General features: G+C 50.5%; 1 protein-coding gene across 1 annotated transcript in view; it reads right to left on the reverse strand.

The window, feature by feature from the left end:
• Nucleotides 1–7,310: 7,310 nt before the first annotated feature.
• Nucleotides 7,311–17,620, reverse strand: part of LOC140482511 (acid-sensing ion channel 4-A-like) — a 218,897-nt gene continuing 208,587 nt past the window's right edge. The window contains 4 exon segments of the mRNA XM_072580062.1: nt 7,311–10,813; nt 12,786–12,887; nt 13,777–13,856; nt 16,945–17,036. Coding sequence (XP_072436163.1) covers nt 10,706–10,813; nt 12,786–12,887; nt 13,777–13,856; nt 16,945–17,036 — 382 coding nt within the window. The 3' untranslated portion in view covers nt 7,311–10,705.

The raw sequence follows: 17,620 nt of genomic DNA on the forward strand, positions 1-17,620 counted from the left end.
CAGGGAAAAGACACCCACTATTAACCTTAACCGTGCCCCTCATGACTTTATAAACCTCAGTAAAGTCACTCCTTGACCTCCTATACACCAGTGAAAAAAAGTCCCAGCCTATCCACCATCTCCTTATAACTCAAACCCTCCAATCCTTGTAACACCCATGTAAATCTTTTCTGAACCCTCTCGAGATTAATAATAACCTTCCTACAGCAGGAACTGGACACAATACTCCTGAGGTACTGCTCTAATGTCCTGTACAACCTCAACGTGGCGTCCTAACTCCTACAACATATTTATGTGACAAACCAGCTCTTCGTGTGATGATGAGGGGGTATTTATCAGATAGGTCACTATACTAACCCAGTATGGAACACTGGAGTTTGCTTGCTGTCCCAGAACAGAAATATTGACATGGCAACACACTGGGAGGTCAGGGTCATCCTTACTGATAGAATACAGGTGTCCCACAAAACAGTGCCCCAATCTGTGTTTGGTCTCTCCAATATAGAGGAGACTACATTGGAAGGAGTGATAGGGATGTAAAACAGGTGTCAATGAAGGGTGTGGTAAGGAGAAAAAAGATCACTCCTGAGAGTAAATTTAACAAAACACAAAAGAAGACTCATCAGGCCTGGGTGGGGGATGCAAGAAAACTGAAGGACAGACAGAAGTCATACACTGAGGTTATGGAATTCAACATTGAGTCGGAGAGGCTCTGTAGTGTTTCAGCAGGAATTGAGATGTTGTTCTTTGAGCTTGAGTGGTGTTTCGCTGGAACATTGCAGCTGGCCGGGACAGAAATGTTAGTGTCAGTTTGGGGTCGGGGGAGGGGGAAGCTCATTTAAATGGCAACGCAGAGACATTGGAGCCTTTTCTTAGTGTTCCTTGGCCTTTTCTGCTGTCACTAGTATTTTTTTATCTTCACCTCATGCTCAAAGTGTTTTGATTTCAATTCCATGTTTGAAAGATTCTGCTGTTCCCTTCCTGGAGTTGCTGATCTCTAATAGACTGGACTGAGCTAGCTAGCCCAGTATCTCAGCATTCTTCGCTTTAGCAGATAATCCCAACACCATCTTCCTCTCCAATTTAATTAGCTTGACCTTTGTCTCTGATGGACAACTCTGCCAGCTGCTGGGAATCTACTGCTTCTGGGATTTCCACAGCCTGGTCTTGGTTGCAGAATGGAATCCAGTGTTTCTGTTTCCAGTTTCATTCACTGATACCATTCCCTGATCCTCATCTTGAATGCTTCCAACGATCTCAGCAAGACCCTACAATTTCAGGTCATGACCCAGTTGGGAAAGTGCACTAAAACCTGAGCCCCCCCCACACCCAGAGTCATTACAAACTTTACAAGCAGCGTTACAAATATAGCTCCCCGGTCTGCCTAGCCAATGGACTCAGGTTAACGGGAACACTGATCGGCTTTCTGTACTAAAGAAAAATCACTATCATTTCATACAAAGAAATCAGCTCTGGGAAATCAACATACAAATTATTTGCTTCTAACCACATTCATTGAAACTATAGCTGCTTTGTAAACCCTTACACACATAGACACACAGAGACAAGCACATTCTTTGGTGCAATATCGAGGGCCAAAGGGCCTGTACTGCGCTGTTCCATGTTGTATGTTCCACATTCTGTGGTTGGCATGGACGGGTTGGACTGAAGGGTTTATTTCCATGCTGTACATCTCTATGATTCAAATGGTCACACGCTTTCTGTCCAGCTTCCCAGGAGCCAATCAGAGAGTTATTGCCATGCCGATGACTCCTGACCTCAGCAACTTTCCCTGAATGTGCAAACCAATCAGCAATCTGCCTGCTCCCATCAAGGGCAGCAGAGTGGCTCAGTGGTTAGCACTGCTGCCTCACAGCACCAGGGGCCTGGGTTCAATTCCTACCTCAGGAAACTGTCTGTGTGAAGTTTGCACATTCTCCCTGTGTCTGCGTGGGCTCCCTTCCACAATCCAAAGATGGTCAGGTAAATTGCTCATAGTGATGGTGCATTAGTCAGGGGTAAATATGGGTCTGGGTGGATTACTTTTTGGAGGGTCAGTATGGACTTGTTGGGCCGAAGGGCCTGTTTCCATACTGGAGGAGGTCTAATCACTCCACTCTGCCCCTACAGGAACAAAGCAGCAGTGTAAACTGAGCTCGTTACTTGTTTTTAACAGTGTAGCAACACCTTGTACATCCCTGAGTTAATCTGTTCCCAGTTTGAGCACAGTACAGGCCCTCTGGCCTTTGATGTCGTCCTGACCTTTTATCCTACTCTAACATCAACCTAACCTACATTGCACTATCATCCATGTGCGTCTTCAAGAGTCACTTAAATGTCCCTAATGTCTCTGACTCTACTCCCACTGCTGGCAGTGCATTCCACACACCCCCCACTCTCTGTGTAAGGAACTTCCCTCTGACATCTCCCCGAAACCTTCCTCTAATCACCTTAAAATTAGGCCCCCTCATGATAGCCATTTCTGCCCTAGGGAAAAGTCTCTGGCTATCAACTCTATCTGTGCCTTTCATCATTTTGTACATCTCTACCAAGTCACCTCTCATCCTTCTTCGTTCCAATGAGAAAAGCCCTAGATCCATTTCTTCATAAGACACACCCTCCAGTCCAGGCAGCATCCTGGTAAATCCTCTGCATCCTCTCTAAAGCTTCCACATCCTTCCTATAATGAGGCAACCAGAACTGAACACAATATTCCAAATGTGGTCTAACCAGGGCTTTATCGAGCTGCAGCATAACCTCATGGCTCTTAAACTCAATCCCCCTGCTAATGAAAGCCAACACACCATACACCTTCTTAACAACCCTATCAACTTGGGTAGCAACTTTGAGGGATCTGTGGACATGGACCCCAAGATCCCTCTGTTCCTCTATACTGTCAAGAATCCTCTCTTTAACCCTGTATTCTGCATTCAAATTCAGCCTTCCAAAATGAATCACTTCACACTTTTTCAGGTTAAACTCTATCTGCCACTTCTCAGCCCAGTTCTGCATCCTGTCAGTGTCCCTTGCAACCTACCCCAGCCCTCCGCACTATCCACACTATCCACCACTCCTCCAGGCTTGGTTCACAATCAAAGTAGAAACAACGTGGGTATGACATTGGGTCCCGTGAATCAGTGGTAACGTTTTCGAGTTGGGGTGGTGGGAACAGAGAGAGGAAGAAGTGGAGCCTGCTGGGAAGGTAAATGATCGTTTTGGAAGTGGGTTCTTTTCAAGAATGGGAATAGGGAAATCCCTGGCAATTACCGACCAGTCAGTCTTATGTCTGTGGTAATCAAGATTTCGGAAAAAATTCTGAGGGATAGGATTTATGACTATTTAGCAAAGCATAGTGTGATTAAAGGCAGTCAGCATGGCTTTGTGAGGAGCAGGTCATACCTCACAAATCTTATTGAGTTCTTTGAGAAGGTGTCAAGCCAGGTCAATGACGGTTGAACAGTGGATGTGGTGTATATGGACTTCAGCGAGGCATTTGATAAGGTTCCGCATGGTCGGCTCATTCATAAAGTCAGGAAGTATGGGATACAGGGAGATTTGGCTATCTGGATTCAGAATTGGCTGGCTGACAGATGGCAGAGAGTGGTTGTAGATGGAAAGTATTCTGCCTGGAGGTCAGTGTTGAGTGGTGTCCCGCAGGGCTCTGTTCTTGGGCCTCTGCTCTTTGTAGTTTTTATAAATAACTTGGATGAGGAGGTTGAGGGGTGGGTTAGTAAATTTGCAGATGACACAAAGGTTGGAGGTGTCATTAATAGTATTGAGGGTTATTGCAGGCTGCAGCACAATATAGACAGGATGCAGAGCTGGGCTGAGAAATGGCAGATGGAGTTCAACCTGGATAAATGTGAAGTGATGCATTTTGGAAGGTCGAATTTGAATGCTGAATATAGGATTAAAGACAGGATTATTGGCAGTGTGGAGGAACAGAGGGATCTAGGTGTGCAAGGACATAGATCCCTCAAAGTTGCCACCGAAGTGGACAGGGTTGTTAAGAAAGCATACGGTGTTTTGGCTTTCATTAACAGGGGGATCGAGTTTAAGAGCCACGAGGTTTGCTGCAGCACTACAAGTCCCTGGTGAGACCACACTTGGAATATTGTGTCCAGTTCTGGTCGCCCTACTATAGGAAAGATACAGAGGCTTTGGAGAGGTTGCAAAGAAGGTTTACCAGGATGCCGCAGGGACTGGAGGGCTTGTCTTATGAAGAAAGATTGAATAAGCTCTGACTTTTCTCTCTGGAGAGAAGGAGGAAGAGAGGAGACCTGATCGAGGTGTACAAGGTAATGAGAGGAATAGATAGAGTCAATGGCCAGAGACTTTTCCCCAGGGCAGGATTGACTGGTATGAAGGGTCATCGTTTGAAGATATTAGGAGGAAGGTATAAAGGAGATGTCAGAGGTAGGTTCTTTACACAGAGAGTTGTGAATGCATGGAATGCGTTACCAGCAGTGATGGTGGAAGCAGAGTCATTGGGGACATTTAAGCAACTACTGGACATGCACTTGGACAGCAGTGAGTTGAGGGGAGCGTAGGTTAAGTTATTTTATTTAGATTAGATTCCCCACAGTGTGGAAACAGCCCTTCAGCCCAAGAAGTCCACACCGACCCTCTGAAGAGTAACCCACCACCCGACTAATGCACCTAACACTATGGGCAATTTCCCATGGCCAATTCACCCTGGCCTGCACATCTTTGGATTGCGGGAGGAAACCCACGCAGACACGGGGAGAATGTGTAAACTCCACACAGACAGTCGCCCGAGGCTGGAATTGAACCTGGGTCCCTAGTGCTGCTAACCCCTGAGACACTGTGCCGCCCCATTACATTATATTAGGATTAATCCTCGGTACCACATCATGGGTCAAAGGGCCTGTTCTGTGCTGTACTTTTCTATATTCTAAATATAATGAAACCTCAAAAACCCTGGAGAAATCTCTTAAACATCCCGTGAGCATGGTATTCACAGCAACAGAGAATGTTCCAGAAGGTTTCGAGATCCTGCTGGGCAGGGGGGAACCCACAGCCTGAGCCCAGTGCTGCAGCAGAATTGACTGTGGGTTGCAGTTTGTTGTTGGGGTGTTGGTGCCAAATACAAATAAGGAGATTGAGGGAGTGCAGCACTGTCAGAGGGTCAGTGCTGAGGGAATGCTGCACTGTCAGAGGGTCAGTGCTGAGGGAGTGGGCACTGTCAGAGGGTCAGTGCTGAGGGAGTGCTGCACTGTCAGAGGGTCAGTGCTGAGGGAGTGGGCACTGTCAGAGGGTCAGTGCAGAGGGAGTGCCGCACTGTCAGAGGGTCAGTGCTGAGGGAGTGCCGCACTATCAGAGGGTCAGTACTGAGGGAGTGCCGCACTGTCAGAGGGTCAGTGCTGAGGGAGTGCCGCACTATCAGAGGGTCAGTACTGAGGGAGTGCCGCACTGTCAGGGGGTCAGTGCTGAGGGAGTGCTGCACTGTCAGAGGGTCAGTGCAGAGGGAGTGCCGCACTGTCAGAGGGTCAGTGCTGAGGGAGTGCTGCACTGTCAGAGGGTCAGTGCTGAGGGAGTGGGCACTGTCAGAGGGTCAGTGCAGAGGGAGTGCTGCACTGTCAGAGGGTGAGTGCTGAGGGAATGCCGCACTGTCAGAGGGTCAGTGCTGAGGGAGTGCCGCACTGTCAGAGGGTCAGTGCTGAGGGAGTGCCGCACTATCAGAGGGTCAGTACTGAGGGAGTGCCGCACTGTCAGAGGGTCAGTGCTGAGGGAGTGCCGCACTATCAGAGGGTCAGTACTGAGGGAGTGCCGCACTGTCAGAGGGTCAGTGCTGAGGGAGTGCCGCACTGTCAGAGGGTCAGTGCTGAGGGAGTGCCGCACTGTCAGAGGGTCAGTGCTGAGGGAGTGCCGCACTGTCAGAGGGTCAGTGCTGAGGGAGTGCCGCACTGTTAGAGGGTCAGTACTGAGGGAGTGCAGCACTGTCAGAGGGTCAGTGCTGAGGGAGTGCTGCACTGTCAGAGGGTCAGTGCTGAGGGAGTGGGCACTGTCAGAGGGTCAGTGCTGAGGGAGTGCTGCACTGTCAGAGGGTCAGTGCTGAGGGAGTGGGCACTGTCAGAGGGTCAGTGCAGAGGGAGTGCTGCACTGTCAGAGGGTGAGTGCTGAGGGAATGCCGCACTGTCAGAGGGTCAGTGCTGAGGGAGTGCCGCACTATCAGAGGGTCAGTACTGAGGGAGTGCCGCACTGTCAGAGGGTCAGTGCTGAGGGAGTGCCGCACTATCAGAGGGTCAGTACTGAGGGAGTGCCGCACTGTCAGAGGGTCAGTGCTGAGGGAGTGCCGCACTGTCAGAGGGTCAGTGCTGAGGGAGTGCCGCACTGTCAGAGGGTCAGTGCTGAGGGAGTGCCGCACTGTCAGAGGGTCAGTGCTGAGGGAGTGCCGCACTGTCAGAGGGTCAGTGCTGAGGGAGTGCCGCACTGTCAGAGGGTCAGTGCTGAGGGAGTGCCGCACTGTCAGAGGGTCAATACTGACGGAGTGCTGCACTGTCAGAGGGTCAATACTGAGGCATTGCCGCACTGTCAGAGGGTCAGTACTGAGGGAGTGCAACATTGTCAGAGGGTCAATACTGAGGGAATGCTGCACTGTCAGAGGGTCAGTGCTGAGGGAGTGCAGCACTGTCAGAGGGTCAGTGCTGAGGGAGTGTCGCACTGTCAAAGGGTCAGTACTGAGGGAGTGCTGCACTGTCGGAGGGTCAGTACTGAGGGAGTGCCGCACTGTCAGAGGGTCAGTGCTTTGGGAGTGCTGCACTGTCAGAGGGTCAGTACTGAGGGAGTGCCGCACTGTCAGAGGGTCAGTGCTGAGGGAGTGCCGCACTGTCAGAGGGTCAGTGCTGAGGGAGTGCCGCACTGTTAGAGGGGCTGTGCTGAGGGAGTGCCGCACTGTCGGAGGGTCAGTACTGAGGGAGTGCCGCACTGTCAGAGGGTCAGTACTGAGGGAGTGCTGTACTGTTAGAGGGGCTGTGCTGAGGGAGTTCCGCACTGTCGGAGGGTCAGTACTGAGGGAGTGCCGCACTGTCAGAGGGTCAGTACTGAGGGAGTGCCGCACTGTCAGAGGGTCAGTACTGAGGGAGTGCTGTACTGTTAGAGGGTCAGTACTGAGGGAGTGCTGCACTGTCAGAGGGTCAGTACTGAGGGAGTGCTGTACTGTCAGAGGGGCTGTGCTGAGGGTGTGCTGCAGATAGAAATGATCATAAATGCGTTTGGGAGCTTCTTTTCCTCAAGTTAAAAATAAACTGACACAAAATCATTAATAATTTGATGATTTCAATTGGCTTTCAGTTTTTGAATTTATTCTGAGAATATTTGAGTTTAGCTACAATTATATAATCCACATTTTTCCGTTCAACATTATAACAGCTTTAAAAACATACAGAATAATCCAGTGGTCTTTGTGAATTATAAACACCTGATAGTGAGATCTGCAGGGACTCCCGTCCAACTCTCATGCTTGATCACTGATTCTCTCCTCTCTGAGAGACGGGATTCCCCAGGGTCACGTTGCTTTCTGGAGTTTTAACAAGGTTCCTTGACTTCTCAATCTAAGATTACTCAGCAACCTGAATGTGAATCCTGAGCTTTACTGTGTTTGAGGATGGCACTGTAAAGACTCAGCTGAATCTCAGTCACAACTACAGAAATGTAAACACTCCAGTTTGTGCATTCCACACCATGAGTGGGTCTCTCTCTCTCTGTCTCCCTCTCCTCGCAGCCAGACAGTTCTGATTTCAGTCCTGTACCTCGGGACAGAGGGTGATGTTCAGGATGTGATACACAGTCCGCTGGGGGAGTCACGGGCGAGGGGTGTCACCAAGTTAATACCCCAGGGACCCAGGTAAATGCAGTGGGCTCAGACTTGGTTATCCTAACAGGGTAGCTGCAGGAATTAATAGATCCGATAGCTTGATAGCTCATTCCAGGAACAGTGACGTGGTAACAGTCATCATTCGTTGTAAAATCCCATTGGGGTCACTCATGCTCCTCAGGGAATGATATATAACATATTCGGGCCTACACGTGGCAGTAGACTCTCAGCTATGGGGCTGACTCTTCATTGTTGTCTGAAATAAACCGAACAAGACATTGTCCAAGGGTCAGTGCTGAGGGAGTGACACACTGTCAGAGGGTCAGTGCTGAGGGAGTGACGCACTGTCAGAGGGTCAGTGCTGAGGGAGTGCTGCACTGTCAGAGGGTCAGTGCTGAGGGAGTGCCGCACTGTCAGAGGGTCAGTGCTGAGGGAGTGACGCACTGTCAGAGGGTCAGTGCTGAGGGAGTGCCGACTGACAGAGGGTCAGTGCTGAGGGAGTGACGCACTGTTCGAGGGTCAGTACTGAGAGAGTGCCACACTGTCAGAGGGTCAGTACTGGGGGAGTGCAACACTGTCGGAGGGTCAGTGCTGAGGGAGTGTCGCACTGTCAGAGGGTCAATACTGAGGGAGTGCCACACTGTCGGAGGGTCGGTGCTGAGGGAGTGCGGCACTGTCACAGGGTCAGTGCTGAGGGAGTGCCGCACTGTCAGAGGGTCAGTGCTGAGGGAATGCCGCACTGTCAGAGGGTCAGTGCTGAGGGAGTGCCGCACTGTCGGAGGGTCAGTACTGAGGGTGTGCCACACTGTCGGAGGGTCAGTGCTGAGGGAGTGCCGCACTGTCACAGGGTCAGTACTGAGGGAGTGTCACACTGTCACAGGGTCAGTACTGAGGGAGTGCCGCACTGTCAGAGGGTCAGTACTGAGGGAGTGTCACACTGTCACAGGGTCAGTACTGAGGGAGTGCCGCACTGTCAGAGGGTCAATACTGAGGGAGTGCCGCACTGTCAGAGGGTCGGTGCTGAGGGAGTGCCGCACTGTCAGAGGGTCAATACTGAGGGAGTGCCACACTGTCGGAGGGTCGGTGCTGAGGGAGTGTGGCACTGTCACAGGGTCAGTACTGATGGAGTGCCGCACTGTCACAGGGTCAGTGCTGAGGGAGTGCTGCTCTGACAGTGCCATCTTTCAGATGAGCTGAACAAAGAGACCGTGGAGTGCAGGTTCATAGCTCCTTGAAAGTGGAGTCACAGGTCGATAGGATAGTGAAGAAGGTGTTTGGTATGCTTTCCTTTATTGGTCAGAGTACTGAGTACAGGAATTGGGAGGTCATGTTGCGGCTGTACAGGACATTGGTTAAGCCACTGTTGGAATATTGTGTGCAATTCTGGTCTCCTTCCTATCGGAAAGATGTTGTGAGTATTGAAAGGGTTCAGAAAAGATTTACAAGGATGTTGCCAGGGTTGGAGGATCTGAACTACAGGGAGAGGCTGAACAGGCTGGGGCTGTTTCCCTGGAGCGTCGGAGGCTGAGGGGTGACCTTATAGAGGTTTACAAAATTATGAGGGGCATGGATAGGGTAAATAGGCAAAGTCTTTTCCCTGGGGTTGGGGAGTCCAGAACTGGAGGGCATAGGTTTAGGGTGAGAGGGGAAAGATATAAAAGAGACCCAAGGGGCAACTTTTTCACACAGAGGGTGGTACGTGTATGGAATGAGCTGCCAGAGGATGTGGTGGAGGCTGGTATGATTACGACATTTAAGAGGCATTTGGATGGGTATATGAATAGGAAGGGTTTGGGGGGATATATGCAGCAGGTCAGGCAGCATCTGAGGAGCAGGACAGTCAACGTTTCAGGCATGAGCCCTTCATCAGGAATGAGGGTTCATTCAACATTGAACATGGCCCGTGATTCAATACCATCATGGTGTCAAGACGGTTTCTCTAGCCCCTCTCCAGAACCCTGTACGCCATTGAGATTCAGAAATCTATCAATCTCAGCTTTCCTCAGACTGAGCTTCCACAGATTTCCTCAGTAGCGGGAAGGGTTTGGGAGAGTGATGGGTGGTGGGGGAATTGGAGAGGGAGGATAACCCAGGCAGGAATATGAGGTCGGAACCAGTCAATCCAATGAAGGTGTCAGTGCGAGTGAGAGGTGAGAATGTGACATGAATTCAGTGCAGGAACAGCGTGGTACAAAGGTTGCCTCACTCAGCCTCCTGCACAGCTACATTTGTGATCTTTACCCTAACTCAGTCAGACCAAATCCAATTCATTCCTAACCCTTGCACAAAATTCCGAGCATTTCTCTCCCAGGAGCTCAGCATTGCTTCTGCTTGGCATTCTCCGAATCCTGACTAAAACAGGAGACCTTCTGGTTCTGAGGAGGCCCCTCACAGTCAGGGCCCACCAATAGGAACCCAACCCATTTCCCACAAGGTACCTGTGGGCCCCCTCTCACTCCGAGAGCGAAGGCTAGGCAGTCTGCCCATGGTACAAACACTGCATTACATTCACCGACAGGACAACAACATCACTGGGAATCTAATCAAAAGGGAAAGTTAGAGAGATAGAAAGAGGCATTATCCAGTCTGAAGGAAATGTTTTGAATACACATGGTTACTACAGCAACGAAACAGGTCCCTGGACAGAGGTCAGGTCGTTGGAAATATTGACGAGGATTGTGCAGACTTTGGCTTGTGGTTCCACTGCTGAAGGGGTTGATTAGATGGTGGAGATTTCAGGAATCAAACAGTTGGCTATACACACGGTCCGACAGAGGGGTAAGGGCAGGAGGAAGGCAGGGAGGAGGGAGAAAGGGAGAAGGACACGAGGTCAGGAGGGAGGGCTGGAGCCAGAGACCCTCTTCACAGTCAACACGCAAAGTCCTGGTAGGGGAGCCTGTGCTGAGGACGGTGAGAGGCCAGATTGGTCGGAATGGCCATTCCTTCGGGAGTGCAGCGGAGAGCTTCACTTGAGCTCTGTGGGAAAACAACACAGAGTGTCCTGTGAGACAAAGCCCTCACATCCATCAGGCAGCACTTGATCCAGGCTCAAACCGAGCAGGGGTTCACTGACCCTGACACAAATACACAGCAGAGAGAATTACCGCACAACCTCCACCAATCACAGCGCAGCTATTCAAAATCAGGGCATCCTCTTCACACGAAGGTCAGTGCTGAGGGAGTGCCACACTGTCAGAGGGTCAGTACTGAGGGAGTGCCACACTGTCAGAGGGTCAGTGCTGAGGGAGTGCCACACTGTCAGAGGGTCAGTACTGAGGGAGTACCACACTGTCAGAGGGTCAGTACTGAGGGAGTGCTGCACTATCAGAGGGTCAGTGCTGAGGGAGTACCGCACTGTCAGAGGGTCAGTACTGAGGGAGTACCGCACTGTCAGAGGGTCAGTACTGAGGGAGTGCTGCACTATCAGAGGGTCAGTACTGAAAGAGTGTCACATTGTCAGAGGGTCAGTACTGAGGGAGTGCCGCTCTATCGGAGGGTCAGTGCTGAGGGAGTACCGCACTGTCAGAGGGTCAGTACTGAGGGAGTGCAACACTGTCAGAGGGCCAGTACTGAGGGAGTGCCGCACTGTCAGAGGGTCAGTGCTGAGGGAGTGCCGCACTGTCAGAGGGTCAGTACTGAGGGAGTACCGCACTGTCAGAGGGTCAGTACTGAGGGAGTGCAACACTGTCAGAGGGCCAGTACTGAGGGAGTGCTGCACTGTCGGAGGGTCAGTGCTGAGGGAGTGCCGCACTGTCAGAGGGTCAATACTGAGGGAGTGCCGCACTGTCAGAGGGTCAGTGCTGAGGGAGTGCCACACTGTCAGAGGGTTAGTACTGAGGGAGTGCTGCACTGTCAGAGGGTCAATACTGAGGGAGTGCCGCACTGTCAGAGGGTCAGTGCTGAGGGAGTGCTGCACTGTTAGAGGGTCAGTACTGAGGGAGTGCCGCACTGTCAGAGGGTCAATACTGAGGGAGTGCCGCACTGTCAGAGGGTCAATACTGAGGGAGTGCCGCACTGTCAGAGGGTCAGTGCTGAGGGAGTGCCGCACTGTTAGAGGGTCAGTGCTGAGGGAGTGCCGCACTGTCAGAGGGTCAGTACTGAGGGAGTGCCGCACTGTTAGAGGGTCAGTGCGGAGGGAGTGCCGCACTGTTAGAGGGTCAGTGCTGAGGGAGTGCCGCACTGTCGGAGGGTCAGTACTGAGGGAGTGTTGCACTGTCAGAGGGTCAGTACTGAGGGAGTGCCGCACTGTCAGAGGGTCAGTACTGAGGGAGTGCTGCACTGTCAGAGGGTCAGTACTGAGGGAGTGCTGCACTGTCAGAGGGTAGGAGTATTTATAATTGTTGTTTGCAATACCTGGACTCCCTTGCCCATTCTGAAGTGCACAGTTGAAGGGGTTACCTTGCTTGTCCGTTCTGTGGGCTGTCGGAGTCTCTACATCGCTGTGGGACTGGAGTGACATGTCCGCGAGACCAGGGTAATGGTGGCTGAGTGCCCTCAGTGAAGGCCATTCGTGAGCTGTGTGTTTTTATCAGAGTGGTGAATGTTTGATGGTGTTTGTCACTGAGGGAGGGTTTCAGTTGTTGGGTTTGGGTGAATTGAATTGAAGTGCTGCCCCGTGTCAGGGTGGGACATTGTGTTGGGCCTCAGGATTTCCCATGCAACACCGTTCCCGCTCCTCCACCATCCCGTCCTGAGGGAGGGATCGCTGTGATCTTCAGACATCTCCCGGATAGGGCATGGTGTGAAAATGGAACAGATGGCGGTGGTGAAGGAGGGAGGGGTATTCAGTCTGCTGACCTGGGCTCAGTCAGTCGCGCAGTCAGTTTGTAGCATGGCTACTGGCCTTACTCCAACAGTGACCTCAACAACTCCTTCCGTTGGCTGTACAGTGCTCTGGCAAACCTTGAGGGGGTGACAGGTGCTACAGTAATGCAGCTTTGTTACTCACCAGCTTGCTGTTGTCTGTGATGAGTGTTGCGATGCTGTCCTGTGTTTTTGTTGGAGTGTGACGGTGAGGAGTCAGAGCCTGGCGGACTTTCATCCGGATCAGCTGGACAGACAAGAACATTGACATCATTCCCACCGAGCAGCTGGAGGAACACGGTAGCTATTGCACTACAGGGGGCTGCACCATTCAGGTGGTTCCTGATCTCATGTTGTGACTATAAACACGTCACTGGTTACAGGGACATGACTATCCTTACCACTCTCAGTGACACGTACAGGGTCTCCATTAACATTGAACACATTCGCTCTGTGTCTTTGTTCACACACCGCCCTCACATTCCTCAGACCCCCTCCTGGTTCAGCCCATAGCTCCAGCCTTCAACTCCCCTCTCCCGGATCTGTTCATCAAGCTTCCCATCCAACCCACTGCTCCAGTTCACACCTCTGCCACTCCCTGCAGGAACTGGCTCCGTTCTCCCCACACTCTGGGATTCTGGGAGACTTTCCCACGTCAACAGCCCCTTGTTCTGATCTCACCCCCAGGTGGAGACATCTCTATCATGTCCAACTTGTGAAACTCTTCCCTAATGTACAAGAGCACCCATCAGATCCCCATCAGCATTCCCAGCTCTGTAAAAAATACGGATAACTCTTTAAAAATCCGAAACAATCAAAAGCTTTGTGACCCAGGGGAAGGCCAAGCCAATGTGAGTGAGGGCTGACCTCTGTCCCTGAGGCAGCATTGGGTCAATGGGGTGAATGGCCTCTGTGTGGTGGAGCTGCTAACAGCTCTGTAAACCCCTGCAGTATCGAACATCAGGAATTCAGCACCATGTGGGATTTTTGATTGGGATCACCCTCTTCCCATGGGGTTTCACAGCCCCCAGCCCAAGGCTCACACTCTAACTGAGGGCAGTGCTGAGGGAGTGACAGAGCCAGGTGGACAGCCTGGGCCCTGCTACAGACACAGAGGGAGGCAGTGGCCAGCTCACCTCAAAGATGTAGTCGATGATTTCAAGGATGGTTAGGAGACTCGCTCCAATGAAGAGGCCCATGTGACCACCAATATCTCCTGGTGGAAAAACACAAACCAAATCAATGTCAATATCCCCTCAGTGAGAAAACCAGGAAAAGCAAGAACATTTCAAATGGCAGACAGGATAACCACAGTAAAGGGAGATCAGAAAGCAGCCTGTCTCCCTCTCACAGTCTCTTCAAAATCATTCTCACTATCCTCCCATCTAACTCTCCCTCCAGTCTCACACTCACTTTCTCCAACCTCACTCTCAGTCTCACTGATCTCAAAAGCCAGTACACAGGGACAACAGGTAATTGGGAAGGCCCTTATTTCAAGGGGGTTGGATTATAAGAGCAGGGAAATCTTACTGCTACTGTACAAGGTGCTGGGGGGACCACATCTGGAGCAGTGTGAGCAGTTTTGGTCCCCTTATTTAAGGAAAGGTATTACTGCATTGGCAGTTCAGATTGGGCTCATGAGGATTGTCTTAAGAGCAAAGGCTAAACAAGTTGGGACTGTACTGACTGGAGTTTAGAAGGAGCAGAGGTGATCTCATTGAAACAGAGGATTCTGAAGGGGCTTGACAGGGTAAATACTGAGAGGAAGTTTCCCCTCATGGGAGATTCTGGGACCAGAGGGCACAGTCTCAGAGTAAAGGGGCACCAACTGAAGACCGAGGTGAGGAGGGATTTGTTCTCTCAGAGGATTGGGAATCTTTGGAACTCCTTACCACAGGGAGCTGTGAGGGCAGAGTCCGCGTGGATATTTAACACTGAGATTGAGAGAAATTCTCGGTCAGTCAGGGCATTAGGGGTTATGGGGAATGAACAGGAAAGTGGATGTGAGAAATGTCAGATCAGCCATGATCCTATTGAATGACAGAGCAGGCTAGAGGGGCTGAATGGCCTCTTCCTGCTCCTATTTCTTATGGTTTGATGTGGTCTCACTAGTGCCCTGTATAATTAAACTGTGTAACCTCCCTGACAGTAAACCATCTCATTCTATGAATGTTCCTGATCACTTGCTGACCCTGCAGACTGACCTTCTGTGATTCCTACACTCAGACACCCAGATCCCTCTACATCTCCAAGTGCTACAACCTCTCACCATCAGCTTCCAATTCCCTTAATAGCCTTTTTGATGTGACACCTTACCAAAGGCCTCTGGAAATCTAAGACCATACACCCACAGGTTCCCCTTTGACCTGCTGCACACGTTACTTCCTGAGAGAACTCTCATGAGTTGGTTAAACAGGATTTCCCTTTGACAGGACCATGTTGTCTCTGCCTGGTTACTCTGAATTTCTCCAAGTTTCCTGTTGCAAAGTCTTTAACACCATCTTCGACCATTTCCCAAAGACAGACGTTAAAGTAACCAGGGGCCTGATGTTTCCTGCCCTCTGACTTCCTCCCCTTGTGAATACACTTACATTTTCCAATCTAAAGGAACCTTCCCTGAATCTAACGGGTTTTGGAAAATAGAAACCAGCCCAATCCAGAATCCCCGAATCGGAGAATCCCCAGAGCAGGAGGAGGCCATTCTGCAAATCATGACGGCACTAACTTAGAACCGAGGACATAGAACATTACATCGTACAGGCCCTTCAGCCCTCGATGCTGCACTGACCTGTGGAACCAATCTGAAGCCCATCTAACCTACACTATTCCATTCTCATCCAAATGCTTGTACAATGACCATTTAAATTCCCTTAAAGTTGGTGAGTCTACTACTGTTGCAGGCAGTGCGTTCCATACCCTTACTACTCTCTGAGTAAAGAAACTCCCTCTGACATCTGTCCTATATCTATCACCCCTCAATTTAAAGCTATGTCCCCTCGTGCTTGCCATCCCCATACTTGGAAAAAGGCTCTCCCTGTCCACCCTATTTAACCCTCTGATTATCTTATATGTCTCTATTAAGTCACCTCTCAACCTCCTTCTCTCTAACGAGAACAGCCTCAAGTCCCTCAGCCTTTCCTCGTAAGACCTTCCCTCCAGACCAGGCAACATCCCAGTAAATCTCCTCTGCACCCTTTCCAAAGCTTCCACATCCTTCCTATAATGCGGTGACCAGAACTATACACAATACTCCAAGTGCGGCCACACCAGAGTTTTGTACAGCTGCGACATGACCTCATGGTTCCAGAACTCAATCCCTCTCCCAATAAAAGCTAACACACCGTATGCCTTCTTAACTTGTCAAGTCAGTATCACGACCATGTACCAACCCCTAGTCCATCAGTTACCTCACTAGCTGCTTCTTGTAAAACCCTTGGGTGAAATCCGTCAGGACCCAGGGACTTGTCAACTCGCTGTTTCAACAATTTACACAGTGCTACTTCCTGGGCATTGCAATATTCCTGAAATCCCCTCTCCCTTTCAATTCCAATTTAATGCTTTCTCCAGGATGCTTCTTGTATCCTCTCTAGTGAAATCCCACACAAAATATCTGTTCAAATTGTCTGCCGTTTCTTTATCCGAAAGTACTAACACTCCAGATTCATTTTCCATCAGATCAAACCTGCCATGATCTCACTCCCACTGTCCCTGCAATCACATTGTCACACTTTCCAGTCTCACTCTCTATTGACTCTGTCTTTCACTTTCAGTCTCTCACTTCTGCTCTCTTTCCAATGTCACTCTCACATTCCCTCTCTCTGTCTCACTCTCTCACTCTTCAGTCTCTCTCTCTAATCCCCATCTCTCTCTCTCTCTCTCTCTCCAGTCTGACTTTTGCATTCCCTCTTTCTCTCTCTCATTCCCCCCCCCACCTCCAGTCTGCCCCTCTCTCCCTCAGTCTCTCGTCTCTCTCTCTCTCTCTCTCCAGTCTCCCCCTCTCTCCCCCTCTCTCTCTCTCTCTCTCTCTCTCCAGTCTCACTTTTGCATTCCCTCTTTCTCTCTCTCGTCCCCCCCCCCCCCCTCCAGTCTGCCCCTCTCTCCCTCAGTCTCTCGTCTCTCTCTCTCTCTCTCTCTCTCTCTCCAGTCTCCCCCTTTCTCTCTCTCTCGTCTCTCTCTCTCTCTCTCTGGTGGAACTGGTCCCCCTCTCCCTGAACTCGAATTCTATTTTACGACAGGTGATGCCTTGATTGCTGATGTTTTGATTGAAATTGTCACTAACAAACTGTTAATGTGGTGTCACTTACCCAGTAATCCTGCCACATCATATGCTTTCTTCTGTTCAATGGTTTCAAAATTTAACACTTCGAAATAAACATCGAGCACCAGATAGTTATCTCTGGAAGGAGACCGAGAGATGGGATGTTAAAGGGCAAACTGAAGACCGTTCCCCTTGGGAATTCCCTGTGGCTCTGTCCCTCTGCCCATGCCTGTAGCCCTCACTGCTCTCGCCCCTTGACCCACCTTCACCCACAGAACTCTGTGACCATGATGGTATCACCTCCAAAAAGAGACACATTCACAACACAAAGCAGAGAGATCTTTTTCCAGAATGTTCTGTCCCAATTGGAAGAAGAAAGTGAAGACTGGGATTTATAGACTCACAGCATCATACAGCACGGAAACAGACCCTTCGGCCCAACTCATCCATGCTGACCAGGTTTCCTAAGCTGAACTGGTCCCATTTGCTTGTGTTTGGCCCACATTCCTCCAAACCACAGAGGGTGGTACGTGTATGGAATGAGCTGCCAGAGGATGTGGTGGAGGCTGGTACAATTGCAACATTTAAGAGGCATTTGGATGGGTATATGAATAGGAAGGGTTTGGAGGGATATTGGCCAGGTGCTGGCAGGTGGGACTAGATTGGGTTGGGATATCTGGTCGGCATGGACGGGTTGGACCGAAGGGTCTGTTTCCATGCTG

This window comes from Chiloscyllium punctatum, chromosome 10 (assembly GCF_047496795.1).
Source record: "Chiloscyllium punctatum isolate Juve2018m chromosome 10, sChiPun1.3, whole genome shotgun sequence".
Classification (NCBI taxonomy): Eukaryota; Metazoa; Chordata; class Chondrichthyes; order Orectolobiformes; family Hemiscylliidae; genus Chiloscyllium; species Chiloscyllium punctatum.